The sequence below is a fragment of the Gasterosteus aculeatus genome, chromosome 21 (genome assembly GCF_964276395.1).
Source record: "Gasterosteus aculeatus chromosome 21, fGasAcu3.hap1.1, whole genome shotgun sequence".
NCBI lineage: Eukaryota > Metazoa > Chordata > Actinopteri > Perciformes > Gasterosteidae > Gasterosteus > Gasterosteus aculeatus.
The window spans coordinates 21,117,506-21,141,906 of NC_135708.1; the positions used below are offsets into that span (position 1 = coordinate 21,117,506).

The 24,401-nt window shown below is 50.2% G+C and overlaps 1 protein-coding gene across 3 annotated transcripts; it reads left to right on the forward strand.

The window, feature by feature from the left end:
• The first annotated feature begins 192 nt into the window (after window positions 1-192).
• lama1 (laminin, alpha 1) lies at window positions 193-23,641 on the forward strand. 3 transcript variants are annotated; one of them, XM_078096451.1, is made up of 63 exons: window positions 193-845; window positions 2,558-2,728; window positions 3,183-3,295; window positions 3,384-3,435; window positions 3,520-3,710; window positions 4,037-4,216; window positions 4,293-4,382; window positions 4,484-4,601; window positions 4,701-4,879; window positions 5,011-5,104; window positions 5,206-5,363; window positions 5,561-5,701; window positions 5,795-5,950; window positions 6,038-6,139; window positions 6,244-6,458; window positions 6,590-6,701; window positions 6,784-6,894; window positions 6,975-7,189; window positions 7,276-7,487; window positions 7,696-7,802; window positions 7,883-8,063; window positions 8,138-8,274; window positions 8,365-8,598; window positions 8,682-8,825; window positions 8,914-9,093; window positions 9,197-9,382; window positions 9,493-9,620; window positions 9,701-9,815; window positions 9,904-10,044; window positions 10,186-10,304; window positions 10,376-10,465; window positions 10,552-10,745; window positions 10,834-10,970; window positions 11,048-11,146; window positions 11,290-11,401; window positions 11,525-11,681; window positions 11,758-11,968; window positions 12,608-12,724; window positions 13,563-13,744; window positions 13,829-13,967; window positions 14,134-14,236; window positions 14,384-14,500; window positions 14,600-14,782; window positions 15,118-15,272; window positions 15,362-15,505; window positions 15,575-15,708; window positions 15,853-16,006; window positions 16,092-16,216; window positions 16,619-16,769; window positions 16,849-16,993; window positions 19,499-19,640; window positions 19,725-19,839; window positions 20,190-20,339; window positions 20,433-20,584; window positions 20,670-20,864; window positions 20,950-21,127; window positions 21,322-21,428; window positions 21,518-21,707; window positions 22,256-22,405; window positions 22,505-22,658; window positions 22,753-22,886; window positions 22,955-23,168; window positions 23,343-23,641. In XM_078096451.1, exons 1-63 carry the CDS (start codon window positions 791-793, stop codon window positions 23,516-23,518), a joined length of 9,243 nt encoding a protein of 3,080 aa, XP_077952577.1. In that variant the 5' UTR covers window positions 193-790; the 3' UTR covers window positions 23,519-23,641. The 3 variants fall into 3 exon arrangements, with proteins under 3 accessions (XP_077952577.1, XP_077952578.1, XP_077952579.1); XM_078096452.1 differs by having other exon boundaries at window positions 13,581-13,744; XM_078096453.1 differs by having other exon boundaries at window positions 13,584-13,744.
• Window positions 23,642-24,401: the final 760 nt, after the last annotated feature.

Below are 24,401 nucleotides of genomic sequence, written 5' to 3' on the forward strand. Positions count from 1 at the left end.
AATCAGTCATCAGTGATCGATTGATCAGTGATAGATCGATCGGGGTAAACAGGTGAAGCACTAAACTGGATATTTTAAATCTAAATCACAGAGACATTTAAAAAGTTCATCCTTTGAAGAGGATTAGGACCCCCCCCCCCAATCAGGAGGCAATGGTACGGTCCACCCCCCAACTCCCCCCTCATTGAACTGAATGAATGGGAGAGAGTCACTGTGGCATGCCAGCAGACTCTGCAGCAACACATTCCTCTTCTCTGGATGGATAATGCAGCTAAGACAGGCTAGAAAGGGTCTGAGACCTTTGGAGACTAGATAGAAATAGTCTGAGACCTTTGGAGACTAGATAGAAATAGTCTGAGACCTTTGGAGACCAGTAAGAAAGAGTCTGAGACCTTCAGAGACCAGTTAGAAATAGTCTGAGACCTTTGGAGACCAGTTAGAAATAGTCTGAGACCTTTGGAGACCAGTTAGAAATAGTCTGAGACCTTTGGAGACCAGTTAGAAATAGTCTGAGACCTTTGGAGACCAGTTAGAAATAGTCTGAGACCTTTGGAGACCAGTTAGAAAGAGTCTGAGACCTTTGGAGACCAGTTAGAAATAGTCTGAGACCTTTGGAGACCAGTTAGAAAGAGTCTGAGACCTTTGGAGACCAGTTAGAAATAGTCTGAGACCTTTGGAGACCAGTGAGAAAGAGTCTGAGACCTTTGGAGACCAGTTAGAAATAGTCTGAGACCTTTGGAGACCAGTTAGAAAGAGTCTGAGACCTTTGGAGACCAGTTGGGCTGCAGAGATGAAGCTGCTCCTGTTGCTGCTGCTGATGGAGAGAGCTGTATCACAGCAGAGAGGTGAGAATATTTCTTTACTTCAGTTATATTAAGGGTAACTGGTTTCTACTGAGGAACACATCTTCACTTCTTTGTAGTATAAATTATTTTACATATACAACTATGAAAACAAAAAACTTGATGCTTTTTGTTTGAAAAAACTGTAAAAGTAACTGAAACGTAACCACGACTTTCATCAATAAATCAGTTCAGAACAAATATTAGTATATCTGATGTAAGCCGCTAACCCTGTTAGCTCTATTCGCTCTACTAGCTTTTAGCTCTGTTAGCACTGTTAGCTCTTCTAGCTGTTACACCTGGTAGCTCCAAGTAGGTCAGAGTTTATTTAAAACTCGAGTGGCTTGTAATTTGAAAGAGATATAAAGCATAATTCATCCAGTTTAATTTACAGTTTTAATTTCAGAGAACAAGTATAAGAAGAGCAGCAGCCTGTGTGCTGTGTGTATTATTGCATGATATGGATGTATTGTTATGTATGATAACGGGACACATTGTGCTTTTGGTCACCTTGACTTTATCTGTTGAGTCTTCAGACGTTTCTCTGATTTCACACTTTGTCACCTTCAGATTTTACTGCTCTGTTTATTCTGTATAATTTATTATTACTTTGCTTTATAGAGACGTTTATTTATACAGCAGAAACGTATTTATTTACTACAGTAGAGTATTAATTTATTATTTAGATCCAAAACATCTAGTTGGAGATTTGAGTCAAGAGTTGATCATCATATTGATGAGGATCTTTAGACTGTGTGTCTGTGTGTGTGTGTGTGTGTGTGTGTGTCTGTGTGTGTGTCTGTGTGTGTGTCTGTGTGTGTGTGTGTCTGTGTGTGTGTGTCTGTGTGTGTGTGTCTGTGTGTGTGTGTGTCTGTGTGTGTGTGTGTGTGTGTGTGTGTGTGTCTGTGTGTGTGTGTCTGTGTCTGTGTGTGTGTGTGTGTCTGTGTGTGTGTGTGTGTGTGTGTGTGTCTGTGTGTGTGTCTGTGTGTGTGTGTGTCTGTGTGTGTGTCTGTGTGTGTGTGTGTCTGTCTGTGTGTGTGTGTGTGTGTGTGTGTGTGTGTGTGTGTCTGTGTGTGTGTGTGTGTGTGTGTGTGTGTGTCTGTGTGTGTGTGTGTGTGTGTGTCTGTGTGTGTGTGTGTGTGTCTGTGTGTGTGTGTGTCTGTGTCTGTGTGTGTGTGTGTGTGTGTGTGTGTGTGTGTCTGTGTCTGTGTCTGTGTGTGTGTGTGTGTGTGTGTGTGTCTGTGTGTGTGTGTGTGTGTGTGTGTGTGTGTGTGTGTGTGTCTGTGTGTGTCTGCGCCTGTAATTACTGTTAACAATCACACACCTCCCTCTTCCTCTCTACCCCCTAAATTACCCCCACCCCCAGTCACAAAATCCCTAAAACCCCCTCAGGGCCTCATCACACTGTGTGTCTGTGTGTTGGTGGGGGAGAGGGTCAGAGGTCAATCTGAACATCCAACTAAACACATTCCAGCATTCACTCACATGTTAATTTGTGTTGTGTGTGATCAGCTGTGGAGGTGTGATAACATCAACAGGGTGGTCTCACACACACACACACACACACACACACACACACTCTCATAGGCAACACGCACACAGTCTGTTGTGAGAACACACAGACCTTCAAACATCCAGATGTTTGTGTGATCTCCTGATCCACTGATGTACTCTGTCGGGTCGTCAGCGTGCTAACGCTTAGCGGTGTGTTCCAGGACTGTTCCCGGCCATCTTGAACCTGGCCAGCAACGCAGTGATCAGCAGCAACGCCACGTGTGGCGATCCAGGACCGGAGGTCTACTGTAAACTTGTGGAACATGTTCCAGGGCGACAGATCAAGAACCCACACTGCCTGAGATGTGATGCCAACTCCGTTCTGTCCAAAGGTACGGAACCAGAACCACAGAAGGACGCGCTAAGAAGATTGTTAATGCATCTCCAAATACGGTCACACTTCCTGCTACAGGCCGGGTGGTTAGCTGAAGGAGGTAGCTGCATAGCTAATTTGCTAGATAGCTAGTTAGCTTGTCAATCAATTAGTCTGTTAATGAATTGAAATGGTGAATCAAATCCTGTAATCACATGTTTCAATATTTGCTTTGAGAAATCCGTGAATGAAGATATTTCAACTCAACAACACCCACAATGCAACGGTGCTAAGTCTCTCTGAACTGTTCAACGTAACATTTACAACTAACCGAAGTAATTCGGGTGTGATGTTCCCCTCTACCAATCAGAGTTGTGCAGGGTTTTACCTCGTCCTCTTAGGACCCACATGTACCAGGTACTACCCGGTAGAGGCGGATGGTATTAATTACTGATCGTGTTTGTGTTGTTTAGAACGTCATCCGATCACAAACGCCATCGATGGCACAAATTACTGGTGGCAGAGTCCGAGTATCAAGAACGGTCATCAGTTTCACTGGGTCACGATAACCCTGGACCTGAAACAGGTAAGAAATATACATATATACATATATATATATATATATATTACTTGACTGTAACCCCGGCTCTCTGACTGTAACTCCTGCTCTGTAGATCTTTCAGGTCGCCTACATCATCATCAAGGCAGCTAACTCTCCTCGACCAGGTGAGACGTGCCGTTTTTTGGTCTGTCTGTCTGTCTGACTTGTCTCGGTCTGACCCGTCTTTCTGACCTGTCTTGCTATGTCAGGTAACTGGATCCTGGAACGCTCCCTGGATGGTGTGACATTTGACCCCTGGCAGTTTTACGCCCTCAGTGACTCTGAGTGTTTGTCTCGCTACAACATGACGCCGAGACTCGGCCCTCCGACCTACAAGAGTGACACAGAGGTCATCTGCACGTCTTACTACTCCAGACTGAACCCGCTGGAACACGGAGAGGTGAGACCCGTCCCTCGCTCTCTGTAGCCGTCTCCCTCTATGCACCTGTCTCCCCCTGACCTGTCTCTCTGTACCCGTCTCCCTCTATGCACCTGTCTCCCCCTGACCTGTCTCTCTGTACCCGTCTCCCTCTATGCCCCTGTCTCCCCCTGACCTGTCTCTCTGTACCCGTCTCCCTCTATGCCCCTGTCTCCCTCTGACCTGTCTCTCTGTACCCGTCTCCCTCTATGCACCTGTCTCCCTCTGACCTGTCTCTCTGTACCCGTCTCCCTCTATGCACCTGTCTCCCTCTGACCTGTCTCTCTGTACCCGTCCCGGTGTCCCAGATTCACACCTCCCTGATTAACAGCCGACCTGGAGCCGATGACCTGACCTCTGAACTGCTGAACTTCACGTCAGCTCGTTACCTCAGACTACGGCTTCAGCGAATCAGAACGCTCAACGCCGACCTGATGATGCTGAGCGCCCGTGACCCCCGAGAGATCGACCCCATCGTCACACGGAGGGTGAGACAATGTGCTACAGGGTCAACATGTTTCAATGAGTTCTAATATATCTATAAATAATAATTCTGTCTCCCAGTACTACTACTCCATCAAAGACATCTCAGTGGGGGGGATGTGCATCTGTTACGGCCACGCCCAGAGCTGCCCGCTGGACCTCGTTACCAAGGTAACCTGTTCTACCTGTACATTGGGTCACCACTTTACCAGTTACCTGTGTACTTGTTTAGCTGTACACCTCTTCTAACCTGTGTGTGTGCGTGTGAACAGAAGTTAAAGTGTGTGTGTGAACACAACACCTGTGGAGAGAGCTGTGACCAATGTTGCCCCGGTTACCACCAGCAGCCATGGCAACCTGGGACCGTCTCCGAGGGAAACACCTGTGAGAGTAAGAAGATTGGAAATTTAGAAAATCCTTTTTACATTCTGACTGTGGCTCCACCTGTTTAGGAACACCTGTCTGTGTCTCTACCTGTCTGTCTCTCAGAGTGTAACTGTCACAACAAAGCAGAGGACTGCTTCTACAATCAGACCGTCTCACAACTCTCTTTGAGTACAAACACTCACGGCGTTCGTCAGGGAGGCGGAGTCTGTTTGGACTGTCAACAAAACACCGCCGGTATCAACTGTGAGACCTGCGCTGCCGGGTTCTACAGACCTACTGAGGTACTGGCAAATACTAGCAGTAATACTACAGACCTACTGAGGTACTGGCAAATACTAGCAGTAATACTACAGACCCACTGATATAAAACATTTTTCACTAAATGTGTGTGTGTTTGTGCGTTTGTGTGTAGGTTTCTCCATATTCAGACTCCCCTTGTGTCCCGTGTAACTGTGATCTGAGGGGATCGAAGTCTTCAGTCTGCAGCGGAGACGACACCCGGACAGGTCACTGTTACTCTGTTTCAACACTGCTACTACTACTGTTGTTGTTGGTGGTGCTGTTGTTTTGAGTATCATGACGTCATTGCAGTGTGTTGTGTGTACAGGTGTGTCTGCGGGGCAGTGTGTGTGTCAGCAGGGCTTCACGGGTCGGCAGTGCGATCGCTGTGCCTTTGGATACAGAGACTTCCCTCGGTGTGCTCCATGTGAGTGCAACCTGTCCGGCAGCGTCAACACAGACCCCTGCAGCAACTGTACCTGCAAGGTGAGCGCTCTGATGATGTCATACCTGAGACTTCCCAGTACCTGGGTCTCCTCACCGTACCAGGGTCACCTGATTCCTCACCTTGTCCTTGGTCACATGGCCACTCACAGTCGCAGGGCTACCTGAGACCTGACCCCTGTCTGTTGTCACCCCTTACAGGGTGTTTTATGACGTCTCACCTGTCCTCTCCTCCCCAGGTGAATGTGATGGGGGCTCACTGTGATCTGTGTAAACCAGGTTTCTACAACCTGCAGGGGAGTCACGAGCTGGGCTGCACCGACTGTTTCTGCTTCGGTGTGTCTGACGTGTGTGAGAGCTCCACCTGGTCCAGAGCTCAGGTAACATGCAGAGACTCACCTGCACCCGGCACCAACACACCTCTTACTCAGGTAACACGCCAGCACTTCATGGTATTTCTTTTTCTTTTTCAGGTGTTTCATACAAGCGCTTCGCTTCGCCCCTCTCAGTCCCTCCACACTCCCCCAGTCATCTACACCAACGACCTCCCCATCTCCAACAACGCTTCTGGCCACGCCCACCAACAGGTGCTGTCGTGGGCGGCGCCCGACCGTTTTCTCGGAAACAAGGTGAGCCGCCATTTCCATATTTGGTCATTAACCATCAGTCAGTCAACAGCGAGATGATCTGTGGTCTGTGTGCCTGTCTGTCACCAGCTGGTTTCCTACAGAGGCTCCCTGAACTACTCGTTGGTCTATGACGTCCCGTTGGACAACGAGGATCATCCTCTGCCTGTCCGCTCTGACATCATCATCGAGGTGAGGAAAAACGACAGTTTCCATTAACGTTTCTTAACATATTGAACATGAACATAGAGAGTGGCGTCTACACTAAACGACCCCTCCAACCCCGTCGTCTCCAGGGAAACGGCCGAGCTCTTCGCCTCTCTCCTCCCGTTGTCCTCTTCTTCTCGGATCTGGCTGAACGCTCTGTTGCCGTGACGATGGCCGAGCAGAGGTTCGTGGACGTCCAGTCGGGCGCTCACGTCGCCCGCGACGATCTGCTCTCCGTCATGGCGCACGTGACATCACTGACGGTCAGGGTTCACCTGAACGCCTCCACCGAAAGGCCTGTACGGTGAGAGCCTCTCCGTTGCCATGATAACCCAGAGGGACGAGAGACCACGTGAAGATGCTCAGGAGATAAAACTTATGTCTCTGCCCGTCTCACTTTCTCCCTGTCTCACTCTCTGCTTGTCTGTCTTTCAGTCTCAGCTCAGTGTCCATGGACTTTGCTGACTCTAGTGCAGTTTCTGGTCGTCAGGCGGTTGCCGTGGAGACGTGTGAATGTCCGTATGGTTACAGCGGTACTTCGTGTGAGGTGAGTACTCGCTTTCATGTACTTTGTGTGACCTCTATGTCACCTTGTGTACTCTGTGTCACCTTGTGTACTGTGTGCGTAGTCGTGTCTCCCGGGGTTCTACAGAGTGGGCGGAGTCTTGTTCGGAGGGAACTGCATGCAGTGCGAGTGTAACGACCACGCGTACGACTGTGACACCGACGGCGTTTGTTTGGTGAGTTCTGAACTACCGATGAGAAGAGCCAGAACTCATCCTGAGACACACCTGAGTGACCTGCCTCTGTCCGTCCTCAGGGGTGCACCCACAACACCACGGGCCCCCAGTGTGACCGCTGCCTACCCGGTTTCTACGGCGACGCCACCGAGGGCACGCCGGGCGACTGTCGCCTGTGTCCGTGTCCTCTGACCGAGCTGTCCAACAGCTTCAGCCCCACCTGCGCACTGGACGCCTCCGGCCAGGTGTCCTGTGACCGCTGTCGGGACGGATACGCCGGGCGCACCTGTGAGAGGTGACGACGCGGGCCTGCGCCCATCCAACCAGTGGGGAGGCAGCGGGCTACACCTAACACCCGTCCCTCTGTGCGTGTGTCTGCAGGTGTGCCAGCGGTTTTCACGGTAACCCGCAGGTGGTGGGCGGGGCCTGCGTCCGCTGCGAGTGCAATGGCAACGTGGACCTCGGCAGGGCGGGGCACTGTGACACTGTCACCGGGGAGTGTCTGCGATGTCTGGGCAACACCGGCGGGAGGCACTGCGAGGTCTGTCGGCCCGGTTACTATGGAGACGCCGTGGGCGCAAAGGACTGTCGGGGTGAGACACACACACACAGACTCACATTCACGCACAGGAATGTTGATCTTTTCTAATCCAGATCAGCTTTGACCTCTGACCTCTTTGTTTTGCTCTTACAAGACTGAGGTTTTTAACAATAAACACAGAAGATAATATTGTTTTAATTTACATGTATTTAGTTGACTGATGAAGTGTTATAGTTTCTAAGTGTCTCTCTGTGTGTCAGAGTGTGGCTGTGATGTCAGCGGCGCCCTCTCCAGTGTGTGTGATGCCACAACAGGACGTTGTTTCTGTAGAGAAAACGTGACGGGACTCGCGTGTGACCGCTGTCAGGTGAGACAGGAACACGCGTGTACCACCATCATCATCTGATGATCACGCCTCGTCACCGATCTTATTATCTCTTTTTTCAGTCTGGGTTCTTCGGGCTGCAAAGTCCGGAGGGATGTCGCGCCTGTGGCTGCAACCAATTAGGATCTCTCTCTGAGTCATGTGATGAGAATGGGCGTTGCCAGTGCGTGGAGGGTGTGTCTGGAGATACGTGTGACCGCTGTAGCCATGGTTACTATGGTTTCCATGCCAACGGCTGCACAGGTAGCTAAACAGAGATTATCAAGGTTCACTCTGACGTTTGGTTGACTTTAATTGGCTGTTATCTTTTCTCCCAGCATGCAACTGTGATCACACTGGAGGGAACTGTGATCCAGAGGACGGCGCGTGCATCTGCCCGCCACACACAGAGGGAGACACTTGTGACAGGTGTGAGGCCGGTTACTGGGGTCATGACCCCACCACAGGTTGCAAGGTACACATGTACACACAGATACACACCCATGTACATGAATACACACACAGGGTTGTGGATTGATACACTAACATCCTGGTGTCTCTTCAGCCGTGCGGCTGCACGGTGGCTGGAAGCTCCGCCCCTCAGTGTCAGCTGACCAATGGGCAGTGTCCGTGCAAAGAGGGCTTCTCTGGCCGATCATGTGACCGCTGTGCCCTTGGTCACCACGGTTACCCAGCATGCCCAGCATGCGGCTGCGACCTGACAGGATCCAACGAAGAGTTCTGCAACGCCACGCTGGGAGTGTGTGACTGTCAGCGCGCCGAAAAGTGTGTGTGCAAGGTACCGCGAGCCGTGCGTGTGTGTGTGTGTGTGTGTGTGTGCAGGTGTGTGTGTGAGAGTGACGGGTGTGTCTCGGTGTCCAGGTGGGCGTGTCTGGGCGGCGCTGTGAGGAGTGCGTGTCCGGCTGGTTTGCTCTGTCGGCTCTGAGTCCTGACGGCTGCTCGCGGTGCTTCTGCTCGGGTGTCAGCTCCGACTGCGAGGAGCAGGGAGGCCTGCAGCGAGTACCGGTGAGGATAAGTACACACGTGTACTAGTGAAGTACATCCAGCGTGAATACAGCGTGTGTACCTGAAGCCAGCGTCTCTCCCTTCTCAGATCACCGCGGGTCCCGCCCCCGCTGTCCTCTCGTTGGTCAGCCAGGCCAACCTGCAGGGTGTCGTGTCTGGAGTCCGCCAACAGGGCGGCGAGTCGCTGCTCGACACCCGTCACCTGGACAGCAGCCGGCCAATCGGCCCGCTGTACTGGAGACTGCCCCCCCAGTACCAAGGCCATCAGGTACAACTACACCGTGTGGGCCTTGTTTACTGTGTACTTCTTCATGTACATAACAGTACTTAAGTGTACTTTACTTGTGTTTGTACTCTCGTGTGTACTTTAGCTGCTGTCGTACGGCGGTCTGCTGTCTTACATCGTCACCTTCTACGCCGAGGACGGCTCGGGGCTGTCCAATCAGGAGCCTCAGGTGCTAATGAGGGGCGGGGCCGTGAGGAAGCATGTGATATATGCTGACATGGTCGCTCCTAGCAACGGCATCAGGACACAGCACGACATCCGGATGACAGAGGTACCGCTGCAAGGCATCATGGGACACCAGGAAAGTGGATATGAAAAAACCTGCAGCACTTTAGTGTGTGTGTGTGTGTGTGTGTGTGTGTGTGTGTGTGTGTGTCGCAGCACAAGTGGAAGTACTTTAACTCGGTGTCGGAGAAGCCGGTGAGTCGCGATGACTTCATGTCGGTCCTCGGCGCCGTTGAGTACGTCATCATCAAAGCGTCATACGGGACCCGACTGCAGCAGAGCAGGTACACACACTCACATACACACACAAACACACACAGACACACACTCAGTGTGATGGTGTCACTTCCTGTCACATTGTAAGGATCTCTAACATCACCATGGAGACGGCGGTGGAGGCGGAGCTAGATGAGGGAAACGTGGCCACGCTGATCGAGTCCTGCATTTGTCCACCTGGATACGCCGGGCTGTCCTGTCAGGTACCTGTCACCATGGCAACCATAGACCGCCTCCGCCTCTCTCTCTCCAACGTTTCTGTCTGTCTCTTTCCGACCCGTCTGTCTGCAGGACTGTGCTTCCGGGTTTTTCCGTCAGCCTCTGTCTGAGCTACCGACTAAGAAGCAGAAGTCGCTGTTTGTTCGTCCGTGTGTTCGATGCCGCTGCAACAACCACAGCGAGAGTTGTGACGCGGAGACCGGAGCCTGTCTGGTAGATACATGAACCATGGCTAACACATGCTAGTACGCAGTGAAACATGCTAACACATAGCGACATGTTAACTTACGCTAGCACACTCCGATGAAAGCAGAGATAGAAATAAGTAGCAAGCTGTTTCTATTTCTTGTCAAGGACTGTCAGCATCACACCAGTGGGCGCAGCTGCTCGCAGTGTGCCCCGGGGCATTATGGGAACATCAGCGGCTCCATCAGCGACTGCTCGCTGTGTGCCTGCCCCCTGGTGGACAACAGGTGAGGCCGCGCTGCCGCTTCGGTTTCGCTCTTCTATCTTCATCCCAGTGACTGTGACTGTGTGCGTGTAGTTTCAGTCCCACCTGTGCGTCAGAGGGTGGAGGCGGTGAATTCCGCTGCACCGCCTGTCAGAAGGGGTATGAGGGGAGACACTGCGAGAGGTGAGCCTCCACCTTTGACCCCTGACCCCCTGAAGCTCAGCCAATCAGCCGTGAGCTGCTGTTCACCTGCTGCTGTCGTCCTGCAGGTGTTCGGAGGGTTACTACGGTAACCCGGTGGTGGTGGGCGGGTCCTGTGCGCCCTGCGGCTGCAGTGGGTGGGGCTCGCTGCGCCCGCTGTGCGACCCACTGAGTGGACAGTGTGAGTGCAAGGCTGGGGTTAAAGGTCAGTCATGTGACCGGTGCGAGGAAAGACACGCCCTGCAGGGAGGAGAATGTGTGTGTGAGTACCTACACACACACACACGCGCGCACACACGTGTGGTCACGTGTTATCTGAGATGACCTTTGGGGGCTCTTTGTGGCGGCAGCGTGCGACGATGAGTGCGTCGGTGTTCTGTTGGACGACCTTGAAGAAACCCACTTCCTGTCCGTCAACATGAGCGCCATTGGCATGGCGCCATACCGCCGGCTGGTTCTGCTGGCAAACCGGACCAGAGCCGTCCAGGTAGGAGCACACGCCGATCACATGGCTGATGTCCATCAACACGCAGAGTAAGTGTGACCTGCTGCGTGTTCCTGCAGGCGGCCCTCTCAGAAAACGCCTCCGTTGCTCTGCGGCTGTTCACAGTGGAAGACGAGCTCAATCATTTGACCTCCGACATCAACGCGCTGCTGCAGCAGGTGTCCAGATAATAAACTCCGATAATGACGTGTTAAATATATAGAACATAATATGACATCATTCTAACATATTAATTAGTTTTAGGATTTGAGAATTGTTGGCGTTGACTAAAGAAAAGTTTTCCTGTCTCCTGATTGGCCAGGTCCCGCGCCTGTCCAACAACCTGGAGAAAGTGGATGTGTCTGTAAACAGCACCGTTTCCCAGGGTGCACTGCTGCTGGATGACATCAGCAGCCTTCAGCACCACATCCAGGGTAAACGATGTGAACGGTCCTCACCGATGATGTCATCAACTCGTTAGCAGCGTCACAGCAGGCGCTTATTTAATAACAAATCAAATTGCACTCATAAAGTAATCTCAAATCCCATTGGTCCAGTGCTTCAGAGGAAGGCGGGGCTTTTGAACCAAACCGGTGCCAAGGAGCTTGATTCGGCCAATCAGATGCATCTGCTGGAGGAGGTGGAGTCCATGATGGAAAGCATCCGCGCCATCGACCTGAAGGGCACCAACGCCTCGGCCAATCAGGAGCTCCGGTTTGTGTTTGTGTGTTAGATAAAAGATAAACGGTTTACGTGGGTACAAGTAAAACAGCAGGACGTCTCTCTGCAGCCTCTCCGAGTCTCTCGTCCGATCGCTGCAGGACGACTTCCTGTCCGGCAGGGCGGCAGTAGACGCCAGACTCCGCCTCCTCTCCGTGCCCCTCAATGTTGCTATGGAAACACTGCAACTTGCTCAAACGCGGCTGAGCGACACTGAACTACAAAACAGACAAACACGCACTCTCCTGGAAACCGCACACGCTTTGCTTCACCGCTACAAGGTAGACACACACATCACACTGCAAAGACACACCCAGTGTAAACACACACACTGTACACACACACAGTGTAAACACACACATCCAGTGTATACACACTGCAAAGACACACACAGTGTAAACACACAAACTGTAAACACACACACTGTAAACACACACACTGTAAACACACACATCCAGTGTATACACACTGCAAAGACACACACAGTGTAAACACACACACTGTACACACACACACTGTAAACACACACACTGTAAACACACACACTGTAAACGTACACACTGTAAACACACACACTGTAAACACACACACTGTAAACACACACACTGTAAACACACACACTGTAAACACACACATCCAGTGTATACACACTGCAAAGACACACACAGTGTAAACACACACACTGTACACACACACACTGTAAACACACACACTGTAAACACACACATCCAGTGTATACACACTGCAAAGACACACACACTGTAAACACACACACTGTAAACACACACACTGTAAACGTACACACTGTAAACACACACACTGTAAACACACACACTGTAAACACACACACTGTAAACGTACACACTGTCAGGAGCATTTATTGATTATTGATCAATAATAACATGTTCGGTGCCTATCAGTCCGTCCATCACAACCTCAGTGTGGAGTTGGTGTCTGTGGGCGGAGTGATGGAGGACAGTCAGCTGCTGCTGGATGACATCATCTTTCTGACGGAGGAGGTCACCAACACCAGCAAGGTGAGGGAAGCCTTCCTCGTTACAGCTGACGGTGTTAGTGACAGTCATTAGTGGGTGCAAATTAACCCCTGGGTGCAGCGGGTGGAGTCAATAGCGTATGTCAGGGGTCTTCAACGTTTTTCAGGCCAAGGTCCCCCAAACTGATGGTGAGATTTTAGAGGTGAGCATAAACACGATCTGATTGGCTGGGGCCTGTGACGTCGTATAAGCATAGGTGAACCCCTGGGTGTAGCAGGTGGAGTCAATAGCGTATGTTATAAGCATAGATGAACGCCTGGGTGCAGCAGGTGGAGTCATTAGCGTATGTTATAAGCATAGATGAACCCCTGGGTGCAGCAGGTGGAGTCATTAGCGTATGTTATAAGCATAGATGAACCCCTGGGTGCAGCAGGTGGAGTCATTAGCGTATGTTATAAGCATAGATGAACCCCTGGGTGCAGCAGGTGGAGTCAATAGCGTATGTTATAAGCATAGATGAACCCCTGGGTGCAGCAGGTGGAGTCATTAGCGTATGTTATAAGCATAGATGAACCCATGGGTGCAGCAGGTGGAGTCATTAGCGTATGTTATAAGCATAGATGAACCCCTGGGTGCAGCAGGTGGAGTCATTAGCGTATGTTATAAGCATAGATGAACCCCTGGGTGCAGCAGGTGGAGTCATTAGCGTATGTTATAAGCATAGATGAACCCCTGGGTGCAGCAGGTGGAGTCATTAGCGTATGTTATAAGCATAGATAAACCCCTGGGTGCAGCAGGTGGAGTCATTAGCGTATGTTATAAGCATAGATGAACCCCTGGGTGCAGCAGGTGGAGTCATTAGCGTATGTTATAAGCATAGATGAACCCCTGGGTGCAGCAGGTGGAGGAGTTCAGCGGACAACTGGATCAGTGGCGCCCCCTGCTGAGGAAACAGGTGGACGCTTTGGTCATCGGACTGAAGGTGACCGACGCCCTGGAGATTGTATACCGTGCAGAAGGCCACGCCCTCCTGCTGCAGAGCCACGCCCAGTCCCTGCATAGGTAGCTCTGCGTGTGTGTGTGTGTGTGTGTGTGTGTGTGTGTGTGTTCCATTGAGAGAGAATCTGAACTGTTGTCCTCCATCAGCTCTATGGCGTCGGTGTGTAACACCTCTCAGAATAGCAGCCAATTGGCTAAGCTGGACAGTGACATCACAGAAAGAGTGGACTCCGCCCAGCAGGTTGCTATGATGGCCCAGAGCTCCGCCTCCATGGCTCTCAACATGGTGAGTGTGTGTGTGTGTACATGATAAACACACAACATCTTGACATCAAAGAGTCTGATGGTTACTGAAATCACATGCCAAGTATTACATATACTAGTATTATAGTACTAGTATCACTATACTAACATGACTATTTATAGTACTAATGTCCCAGTATTTCTTACAGACTGTCCAATCAGGGCAGCTGCTGTCAGAAGAGGGCGGAGCCGAACTGACAGCCGGCTGTTCTGCTTTAGAAGAAAGTCGACAAATCAACAAGACGGCTGAAGGTTTTTATTCTTATTTCATATTTGTCTTCATAATTATAAATTTAAAATGTGCACCTCTTTGATCATCTCCTCTTCTTCTTCTTCTGAGCTGTTCATTGATATTATATCATAATCTTATTTGTGTGTTTCCGTCCGTCTGTCCATCAGAGATGCAGCTGAAGGTTTCTATGGTAACCGGCAGACTGGGATTGGTTAGAGACGGCATCTACAACTGCAGCCTCCTCCTCCGTCAGCCAATCAGACAGCTGCAGCGCCTCCCTAATGGTGAGACACGTTAGGCTCCGCCTCCTCAAACACAACAATAACACAGCGAATGCATTGATGTATCGATCTATTAGTTTATTGGTCGCTGTCCTCCATCAGCTTCATCCGCCACACTGCTTCAGGCCCGTCGCCAAGCTGCCGCTGCGCGCACTGGCCTGCAGGAGGCGCTGCAGCGGCTGCACAGACTCAGGCTGCGGCTCCAGAATTCTTCTTCTGTGGTGGAAAACACCACCGACTCCGTGAGGGAGACCAACTGGATGGTGACTCACACACACACCACAGGTGAGTGGGGGCGATGAGCGTCAGGACCAATCAATCAGGTCCCAATCTGCCACTTTTCTAGGTACCCAAAGATGCTTTACAGTGACAAGAACAAAACCAGACAGAAACGAACAGATAAACAAACTGGAGATGAACTGCGTTGGATGGTGTACGGATGTTTTACAAACGAGGCTATTTATTTATTATGTTTTACTCTCTGATTTGGAGGTCATTTTAAATTGCTTTGGTCTGTAAATCAACAAACCAATGCTGAATTTCCAAAGAAGCGAAGCCTCGCGGAGTCTGAGGGAGTCTCACACCTCGAGGCTAATACTTCCTGTTTCCTCTGCACTCAGCCAATGAGGCGCAGCGGAAGCTGGAGGAGGCGGCGCAACGCACGGTGCGCCTGATGGAGCGTATAAAGCCGCTGAGCATGCTGGGAGAAGCGCTGAGCAGGAATCTGTCCGACATCCGAGAGCTGATTGATCAGGCCAGAAGACAAGCGGCCTCGGTAGACACACTGAATACACACACGATGATGTACATGCATTATATGATGATGAGCATGATAAAGGTGATGAAGATGTGTCCTCTCCTCAGATCAAGGTGGCGGTCCAGGCGGACAGGGATTGTGTTCGCTCCTACAGACCTCAGATCCAGTCGAGTAACTTCAACACGCTGAGTCTGACCCTGAAAACCTCCAGCCAGGACAACCTGCTCTTCTACCTGGGCAGCAACACCACGGTAACCACAGCAACCAGCAAACACACACACTCCCTGTGTGTGCTGGTGTAACTCCAATGATGCCTTCAGGTGGACTTCCTGGCTGTAGAGATGCATGCTGGGAAGGTGTCTCTGGTGTGGGACGCCGGCTCAGGCAGAACCCGGCTGGAGTTTCCTGGACTGGACGTCACCAGCAACCGATGGACCAGAATCAACGTGACGCGGTAAGCAAACGTCACATGACCAGATCGTGATTTTCCTGTTATCACACGTTGTTTAATATTGGTGTTTAACACAAAGCGATAAAGACGTGTCACTGTTTTAGTACCCATCAAAAACCTCAAGTGATGATGTCATGGTGTCCTCAGCTTCGGGGCCACAGCTTCTCTGTCAGTTCATCACTTGGAGTCTGCGGCGGCTCCGTTGCCGGCGGTGACGGCAACATCACCGGGTCCATCCCGGGTTCTGGACATCGACAGGAACACAGTGATCCACATCGGAGGACTGGGATCTCACACCCAGGTAACACACACACACACAGGTATACACTGTGTGCAAGTGAACAGGTAATGACTGTGTGTGTGTGTGTGTGTGTGTGGGATGTCAGAGCCCGGCGACGCTGCGCTCCTCCACCTTCCAGGGTTGTGTGGGCGAAGCATCGCTCAATGAGAGGAACATCGGCCTGTGGAGCTACGACAGCAGGGAGGGAGAGTGTGGAGGCTGCTTCAGCAGGTACGCTAACGGGTGGTGGACACACACAGTTTCTATCTCTACATGTTTCTATATCTACCTGTCTATGTCTCTACCCGTCTCTCTCTACATGTTTATGTCTCTACATGTCTGTCTCTCTACATGACATATGTCAAACGTCCATTGCGGGCCGCCGCCTGAGTGTGGACGGCCTGCCGGATGACTTTGCTATTGTCCCGCGGATCGTCAGCGCCACCCTCCATAGAATACGAATGGTCTGGTCCGGGTCCGATGGCAGTGGCCAGTATCTGGCCCAAATGCGTTTGACACCCCTGGACCGGGTGTTTAAATCTCTACCTGTTTATGTCTCTATCTTTAATGTCTCTTTCCGTTTGTCTTTACCTGTAATGTCTTCTGCTGTCCATCTCACTGTCTGCCTCTCAGTCCCCAGGCAGAGGAGACCTCCTTCCACTTTGATGGATCTGGATTCTCATTGGTCCAGAAGTCTCTGCGGTCGACCTCCACCTCTATCGTCCTGTTGTTTAAAACCTTGTCGCCGGGCGGATTACTGCTCTACCTGGCCTCCAACAACACCGTACGACACACACACACACACAATTACTGCTGAGGCTCTTATTGTGGGGCAAACACAAGTGACTTCCTGTTTCCTGCAGAGGGACTTCCTGTCCATGGAGCTGGTAGAGGGGCATGTCCGTTTGACCTTTGAACTAGGATCAGGTGCTCTGATCCTGACCTCCAAAAGGAAGTACAACACCGGAGTCTGGTACAAGATCACACTACAGAGGAGCAAACGCAAAGGTGCTACCACCACTGCTAATACTACTACCACTACTACCACCACTGCTAATACTACTACTACTACTACCACCACCGCTACTACCACCACTGCTACTACTACTACTACTACTACCACTGCTACTACTACCACTGCTACTACTACCACCACTGCTACTACTACCACTGCTAATACTACCACTACCACTGCTACTACTACCACTGCTAATACCACCACTGCTAATACTACTACCACTACTACCACCACCGCTACTACCACCACTGCTACTACTACTACTACTACTACCACCACTGCTACTACTACTACTACCACCACTGCTACTACCACCACTGCTAATACTACTACCACTACTACCACCACTGCTACTACTACTACTACTACTACCACCACTGCTACTACCACCACTGCTAATACTACTACCACTACTACCACCACTGCTACTACTACTACTACCAACACTGCTACTACTACCACTGCTACTACTACCACTGCTACTACTACCACTACTACCACCACTGCTACTACTACCACCGCTAATACTACCACTACCACTGCTACTACTACCACTGCTAATACCACCACTACAACTGCTACTACCACTGCTAATACTACTACCACTACTACCACCACTGCTAATACTACTACTACTGCTACCACCACCGCTACTACTACTACTACCACCACTGCTACTACCACCACTGCTACTACTACTACTACTACTACCACCACTGCTACTACTACCACTGCTACTACTACCACTGCTACTACTACCACTACTACTACCACCACTGCTACTACCACTACCACTGCTACTACTACCACTGCTAATACCACCACTACAACTGCTACTACCACTGCTAATACTACTACCACTACTACCACCACTGCTAATACTACTACTACTGCTACCACCACCGCTACTACTACTACTACCACCACTGCTACTACCACCACTGCTACTACCACTACCACTGCTACTACTACCACTGCTAATACTACCACTACCACTGCTACTACTACCACTGCTAATACCACCACTGCTACTACTACCACTACCACCGCTACTACTACCACTGCTAATACCACCACTGCTAATACCACCACTGCTAATACCACCACTGCTACTACTACCACTACCACCGCTACTACTACCACTGCTAATACCACCACTGCTAATACCACCACTGCTAATACCACCACTGCTAATACCACCACTGCTACTACCACCACTGCTACTGCTACCACTACCACTGCTACTACCACCACTGCTAATACTACCACTACCACTGCTAATACTACCACTACCACTGCTAATACTACCACTACCACTGCTAATACCACCACCACTGCTTCTACTACCACTGCTAATACCACTGCTACTACTACTACTACTACTACCACCACTGCTACTACTACCACTGCTACTACTACCACTGCTACTACTACCACTACTACCACCACTGCTACTACTACCACCGCTAATACTACCACTACCACTGCTACTACTACCACTGCTAATACCACCACTACAACTGCTAATACTACTACCACTACTACCACCACTGCTAATACTACTACTACTGCTACCACCACCGCTACTACTACTACTACCACCACTGCTACTACCACCACTGCTACTACTACTACTACTACTACCACCACTGCTACTACTACCACTGCTACTACTACCACTGCTACTACTACCACTACTACTACCACCACTGCTACTACCACTACCACTGCTACTACTACCACTGCTAATACCACCACTACAACTGCTACTACCACTGCTAATACTACTACCACTACTACCACCACTGCTAATACTACTACTACTGCTACCACCACCGCTACTACTACTACTACCACCACTGCTACTACCACCACTGCTACTACTACTACTACTACTACCACCACTGCTACTACTACCACTGCTACTACTACCACTGCTACTACTACCACTACTACTACCACCACTGCTACTACTACTACTACTACTACCACCACTGCTACTACTACCACTGCTACTACTACCACTGCTACTACTACCACTACTACTACCACCACTGCTACTACCACTACCACTGCTACTACTACCACTGCTAATACTACCACCACCACTGCTAATACCACCACTGCTAATACCACCACTGCTACTACTACCACTACCACCGCTACTACTACCACTGCTAATACCACCACTGCTAATACCACCACTGCTACTACCACCACTGCTACTACTACCACTGCTACTGCTACCACTACCACTGCTACTACCCCCACTGCTAATACCACCACTACCACTGCTAATACTACCACTACCACTGCTAATACCACCACCACTGCTTCTACTACCACTGCTAATACCACTGCTACTACTACTATGACAACTAATACTAAATAACTGCAATATCACTGTAAGAGTCTGCTACAAGATCACACAGCAGAAGATGGAGTAATGAAGTATTTGGCAGTAGTACTAGCTCTGAAGTTGACTCTGTCTCCAGGTTACCTGTCCATCATGGCAGCCGACCAATCATCAGACAAGGAGGTTTTGGAGGCCGAGTCTCCTGGAACGGCCTCCGACCTGAACCGATCTGACCTGGATCCCATCTACGTTGGAGGACTTCCTGCCTCTAGACCAATCAGGTGAGGCTGTGACCTCACCAGATGAGGACGATGTCACAAGTGACGTCTGTGCTAACTCTGTGCTCACGTCGCTGCGGTTGCTAGGCGGCAGGTGGTCTCCAGGTCATACGTGGGCTGCATCAAGAACGTGGAGATTGCTCGGTCCAACTTTGACCTGCTGAGAGACGCTTTCGGAGTGAGAAAGGGCTGCGTCCTCGAGGTAAACCCCCGGCCCCCTCACACGACCCACCAGTGGAACCATCACCCGATCGAAAGGCTCCTTTTTGGGCCTCCCCTCTTTTTGTAGTATGTGCTGCCCTTAGAGACTTTGTTTAAAACACCCCAAAAACAATTAGTAAGTTACTTTGATCACAGTTTATTGTATAAAACAATCAGTGTTTGGATCAAGAGGAGAAGAGTAACGTTGGCAGCACCTCTAATAGTAGTATGTAGTTAACATACTAAACTGTTATAAAGTTACATCCTGTCTAGTGAACTAAACTCTATTGATTGATCGTTTGTTGCTTTTATTCTTGTTTGTTTGTCTGACTATTGTGAACGATGGTTCAGGCCGTGCGAAGCGTCTCCCTGTTCAGAGGCTTCGTTCAGATCGCTCCTCCATCGCTGGGTCAGGAGGCGGAGCTTCTGTTCTCCTTCTCCACCAGCAACCAATCAGGAGTCCTGCTGGCTGCCTTCAGCGACAAGCTAGCGCAGAGACAGGTGAGGCCTACGGATGGATCATGTGACACACCTGTAGACCAGGGGTACCTGGGACCAGTCTGTGACAGTGTGCGTTTGTGTGTGTGTGTGTAGCACTTCTTGTCGGTTCACCTGGTCTCAGGTTCTTTGGAGGCGGAGCTCGGTGAGGTGGGAGGGGCTACTCGTAAGGTGATGGTTGTGAAGCCGGATGGAGGGTCCTTCAGCGACCGAATAAAACACTCTGTGATTGTTACCATCCACAGGAAGTAGGTATCACCATGGAAACGGAAACCTGTCTCATATGTCTCACCTGACCGAGACAAGTACTGACCAATCCTGTGTGCCTTTCAGGTCTCTGTCTGTGCAGGTGGACGAGGAACACCTAAAGTCTGTTGCCGGGTCGCCAGGCGAATTGTCACGATTGCCGCCGGCCTCTTTCTTTATTGGTGGGCTGCCGTCGGGGGAGGAGTCTCGACTGCCAATCAGATTACGGGGCGTCTCCAGGAGTTTCAGAGGCTGCATCCAAGATCTGGCAGTGGGCGGGTCGTAAGTGTCTCACACACACGCGCACACACAGACAGACACACAGGCTGCTTTTCGGTCTGATGGTTTCTATTGGTGACACCTTCAGGTTGGTCGACCTATCGAGAGCTGTGAAGTATGAGGGGGCAGAGCTGGACAGCTGCCTATTGGAGGAGAAGGTGGTGGGGCCGGTGCTGCCTGATGACCATGACGTAGATCCCACTTCTGAGCCCGCCCACCTGCCAGTAGCCCCAACCACACACCACATGGCACCTGGAGCACTAACAGTAATAGTTTCATTGTTAATAAATGCTAATGCTAATCAACGCTCATATTAATGATAAGAATGGTCAATACATCCAATATTGGTCATCTTGAAAATGATAACAGCTACTTATCACTCAGCATTATTAGTTAATGATCAGTGTTAGTGGGTGTTTTAATCGTTGTTGATTGCTTATTGATGCCATGTTTGACGCAGTGTGTGTCAGAGGCGGAGCCGACCTTTCTACCTTCCGCGGCTCAGTTTGGTTCGTCCAAACACAGTCACATGACCTTCATCATCGCACCCCACACCATAAAAAGAAGGTGAGTCTCGACCAGGGCGGTGCTACAGCCAGAAAGGGGCGGGTCACGGAAGCCCCGTCTCTTTCTAACTCTCCCTCTCTCGCCCCCAGCGTGTCGGTGAGGTTGTCAGTTCGAAGCCGAGCTCGGGACGGGCTTATCCTCCTCCTCTCCGACTCCAAGCAGATGGACTTCGTTGTCCTCAAGCTGGCCGGTGGGAGGCTGATGATGTCGGCCGACCTGGGGAAAGGCTCCGCCTCTGTCACCTCCTCTGTCGCCGTTGACGATGGAGAATGGCACACTGTGAGTTATTATTTACAATCACTTTGCCGCTAATTTCAGAACCTTGGTGCCGTTTTTCAAAATGTTTAATACAAAACACTTTTTTTCAATTGCTTGGATACAATACACAAAATCCAAAGATCATTTGTTCATTGAACTGAAATCACCTGTTCAATGTGACATTACATTACGACATTAATTTAAATACAATGATATAACTATCAATAGATCCAACATCTCACAATGAGAAGTACTTGCTGCATGACCCTCAGTAGATAGTTTTATGGATACTGACAAACAATATTGTTTAGATCGTGAGGTTTGAAAATAATAAGATCCATTTACACTAGTTAGCGTGGAACATGAAGCGATTGGACTTCATTATCTGTGGATGTGATATTTGATCATCACTCTCTATCCGACACTGTTTCTACCGTCCCATGATTGTACAAACAGCCACATAGTAAAACTGTGGTTCATCTAAATCAATGTTCCCGTGGTATTTCATGATACATCCCTTGTTTTGAACCAATGAGCACAAAGCGGATGTCCGGTCTCTGCTCTCTCAGGTGGTGGGGGAGGTGGGCCGGCGGTCGGTGTCGGTGTCGGTGGACGGGTTGGGTCTGGACCGCGTGTCCCTCAAAGGAAACCAGCTGGATGTGGACGCCAGGCTTTACCTGGGAGGACTCCCGCCTGCTCACTCCACCAGGAGAATTAACGTGCGTTCACTTCTTCTTCTTCCCCGTGACGGCGGTACGTACCGGGTGCGAGTAGACCACCTCGTGACGCCGCTCTCCTTCCCTCTCCTGCTCTCTCAGGTCAGCAGCAGTTTTTCTGGCTGCGTCCGATCTGCCAGTCTGAACGGCGCTGCGTTGAATCTTTCCGAACCCGCCTCCCGGCATGATGTACATTCGTGTTTCACTAGCGACCAGACGGGGAGCTACTTTAACGGCAGCGGATACGCCGCTCTCAGTGAGCACAAAGACAGACCTGTACTTCCTGCTGTAATCTGTTCAGGTTGTTCAGGTATTGATCTGTGTGTGTGTGTGTGATTCCGTGTGCTCAGTGCGTGACGGCTACAAGGTCGGCTCTGACATGTGGGCGTCGCTAGAGTTTCGAACGAGCAAACCAGAAGGAGTGTTGCTGGGAATCAGCAGCGCGAAGGTGGACGCCATCGGACTGGAACTGATCGACGGACAGGTGAGTGGGGAGTCACCTGTGTGTGTGTGTGTGTGTGTGTGTGTGACACTGACCGTGCTTCTCCTCAGGTGGTATTTAACGTGAACAACGGGGCGGGACGCGTGTCAGTGCGTTCGGTTGGGCACAAGTTGTGTGATGGAAAGTGGCATCGCCTTTTGGCCAGAAAGACTAAACACACCGTGAGTCTTAGTGTAGATGGGCGGAGTTACACCACCACCAACCCCTACCCACAATCCACCTCTGCCGAGACCAAGGACCCTGTTTACCTGGGAGGCTTTCCAGGTGAGCAACGCTGGAATGAAAGCGGATGCGGACGTTGTGAGACGCGCTGATGACTGACACTAATCGTTCCCCTCTTCCTCTTCTTGTGTCCCTCTTTCTCCATCCGTCTCATTACCCGTCTCCCCGTCTCCCTCCACCCATCTCCTACTTAACCTGTCTCCCTTTCTGATACAGTCGGGGTGAGACAGAACTGCCTGTCGATCAGCTCCCGGTTCAGAGGTTGTCTGATGAATCTGAAGCTCGTCAAGTCTCACCTGAGTGAAGTGCTGGACCTGAGCTCCGCCCACTTCCTGTCGGGCGTCACTCCTAACTCGTGTCCTATTGCGAAGCCACGCCCTGCCTTGCTTTGATTGGTCCGCCGGCACAAAACGTAGAGTGATTTTTAGATGATGGTCATCTCCAGCTTCATTGCAACATCCTGTAACTTTGATTCAAGTATTTCTACATAAATCATTAAAGATCATCTGAAAACACTTTCATTAGTTTCTCATCTTCACATTTATTGTAAACACTTTTATAATAAATGATGCTTTATTGATGGATCCCTGAATGTCAGACATGTTACTTAACACCCTCTATGGTTTGCATTATGATGTCAGGTTGGAAAAAATGTTTGCACTGTTTTTTATCATAGAATAAACCAAATAAATCATTTTTAAGGGGTACGTGTTTGGTACCATAGTGAAAAAGGACCAAAAAAAACAATTATTTAAAAACACATGAAAACTACTCAATAACCTCAACAGGTTAAAATGCATTCCACTTAAGGTTAAAAAGAATACGTGTCTGCGTGTTGCCTGCAGGCAACATTGTACCATTGTGGAACAACTGGAATTGTAATGAATGCGTCAAAGAGTCTACGGCTCACTGCTTGTGGAGATTCATGAAGCAGTTCTTTTCAGCAGTGAAGCATAACGTAGGTGACACACTTTGAACACTGGACTTTCACTATATCCTTACAGCCAGGGTATTGTCTCTCCACCAGCCCCACCCACACAGGCCAATGGTCAGTGTCGGCCTGACGCACAGGTGTTCATGGCACAGATGAGGAAGGACCTCTGCGCTTCTTCTCAGCCAGGTCTCCCTCAACATTCTGTGATGGTCTCCTCTTCTTCTTCAAGACTTTGCTCTCATTGCAAAAGCAACTTGCAACTTCAGGTTTGAATTTGAGCAAGCTGTATACATCTTTCTTTGAGACGCCACAGTCTGTGCAGTCCCTGTGGTACAACAGAC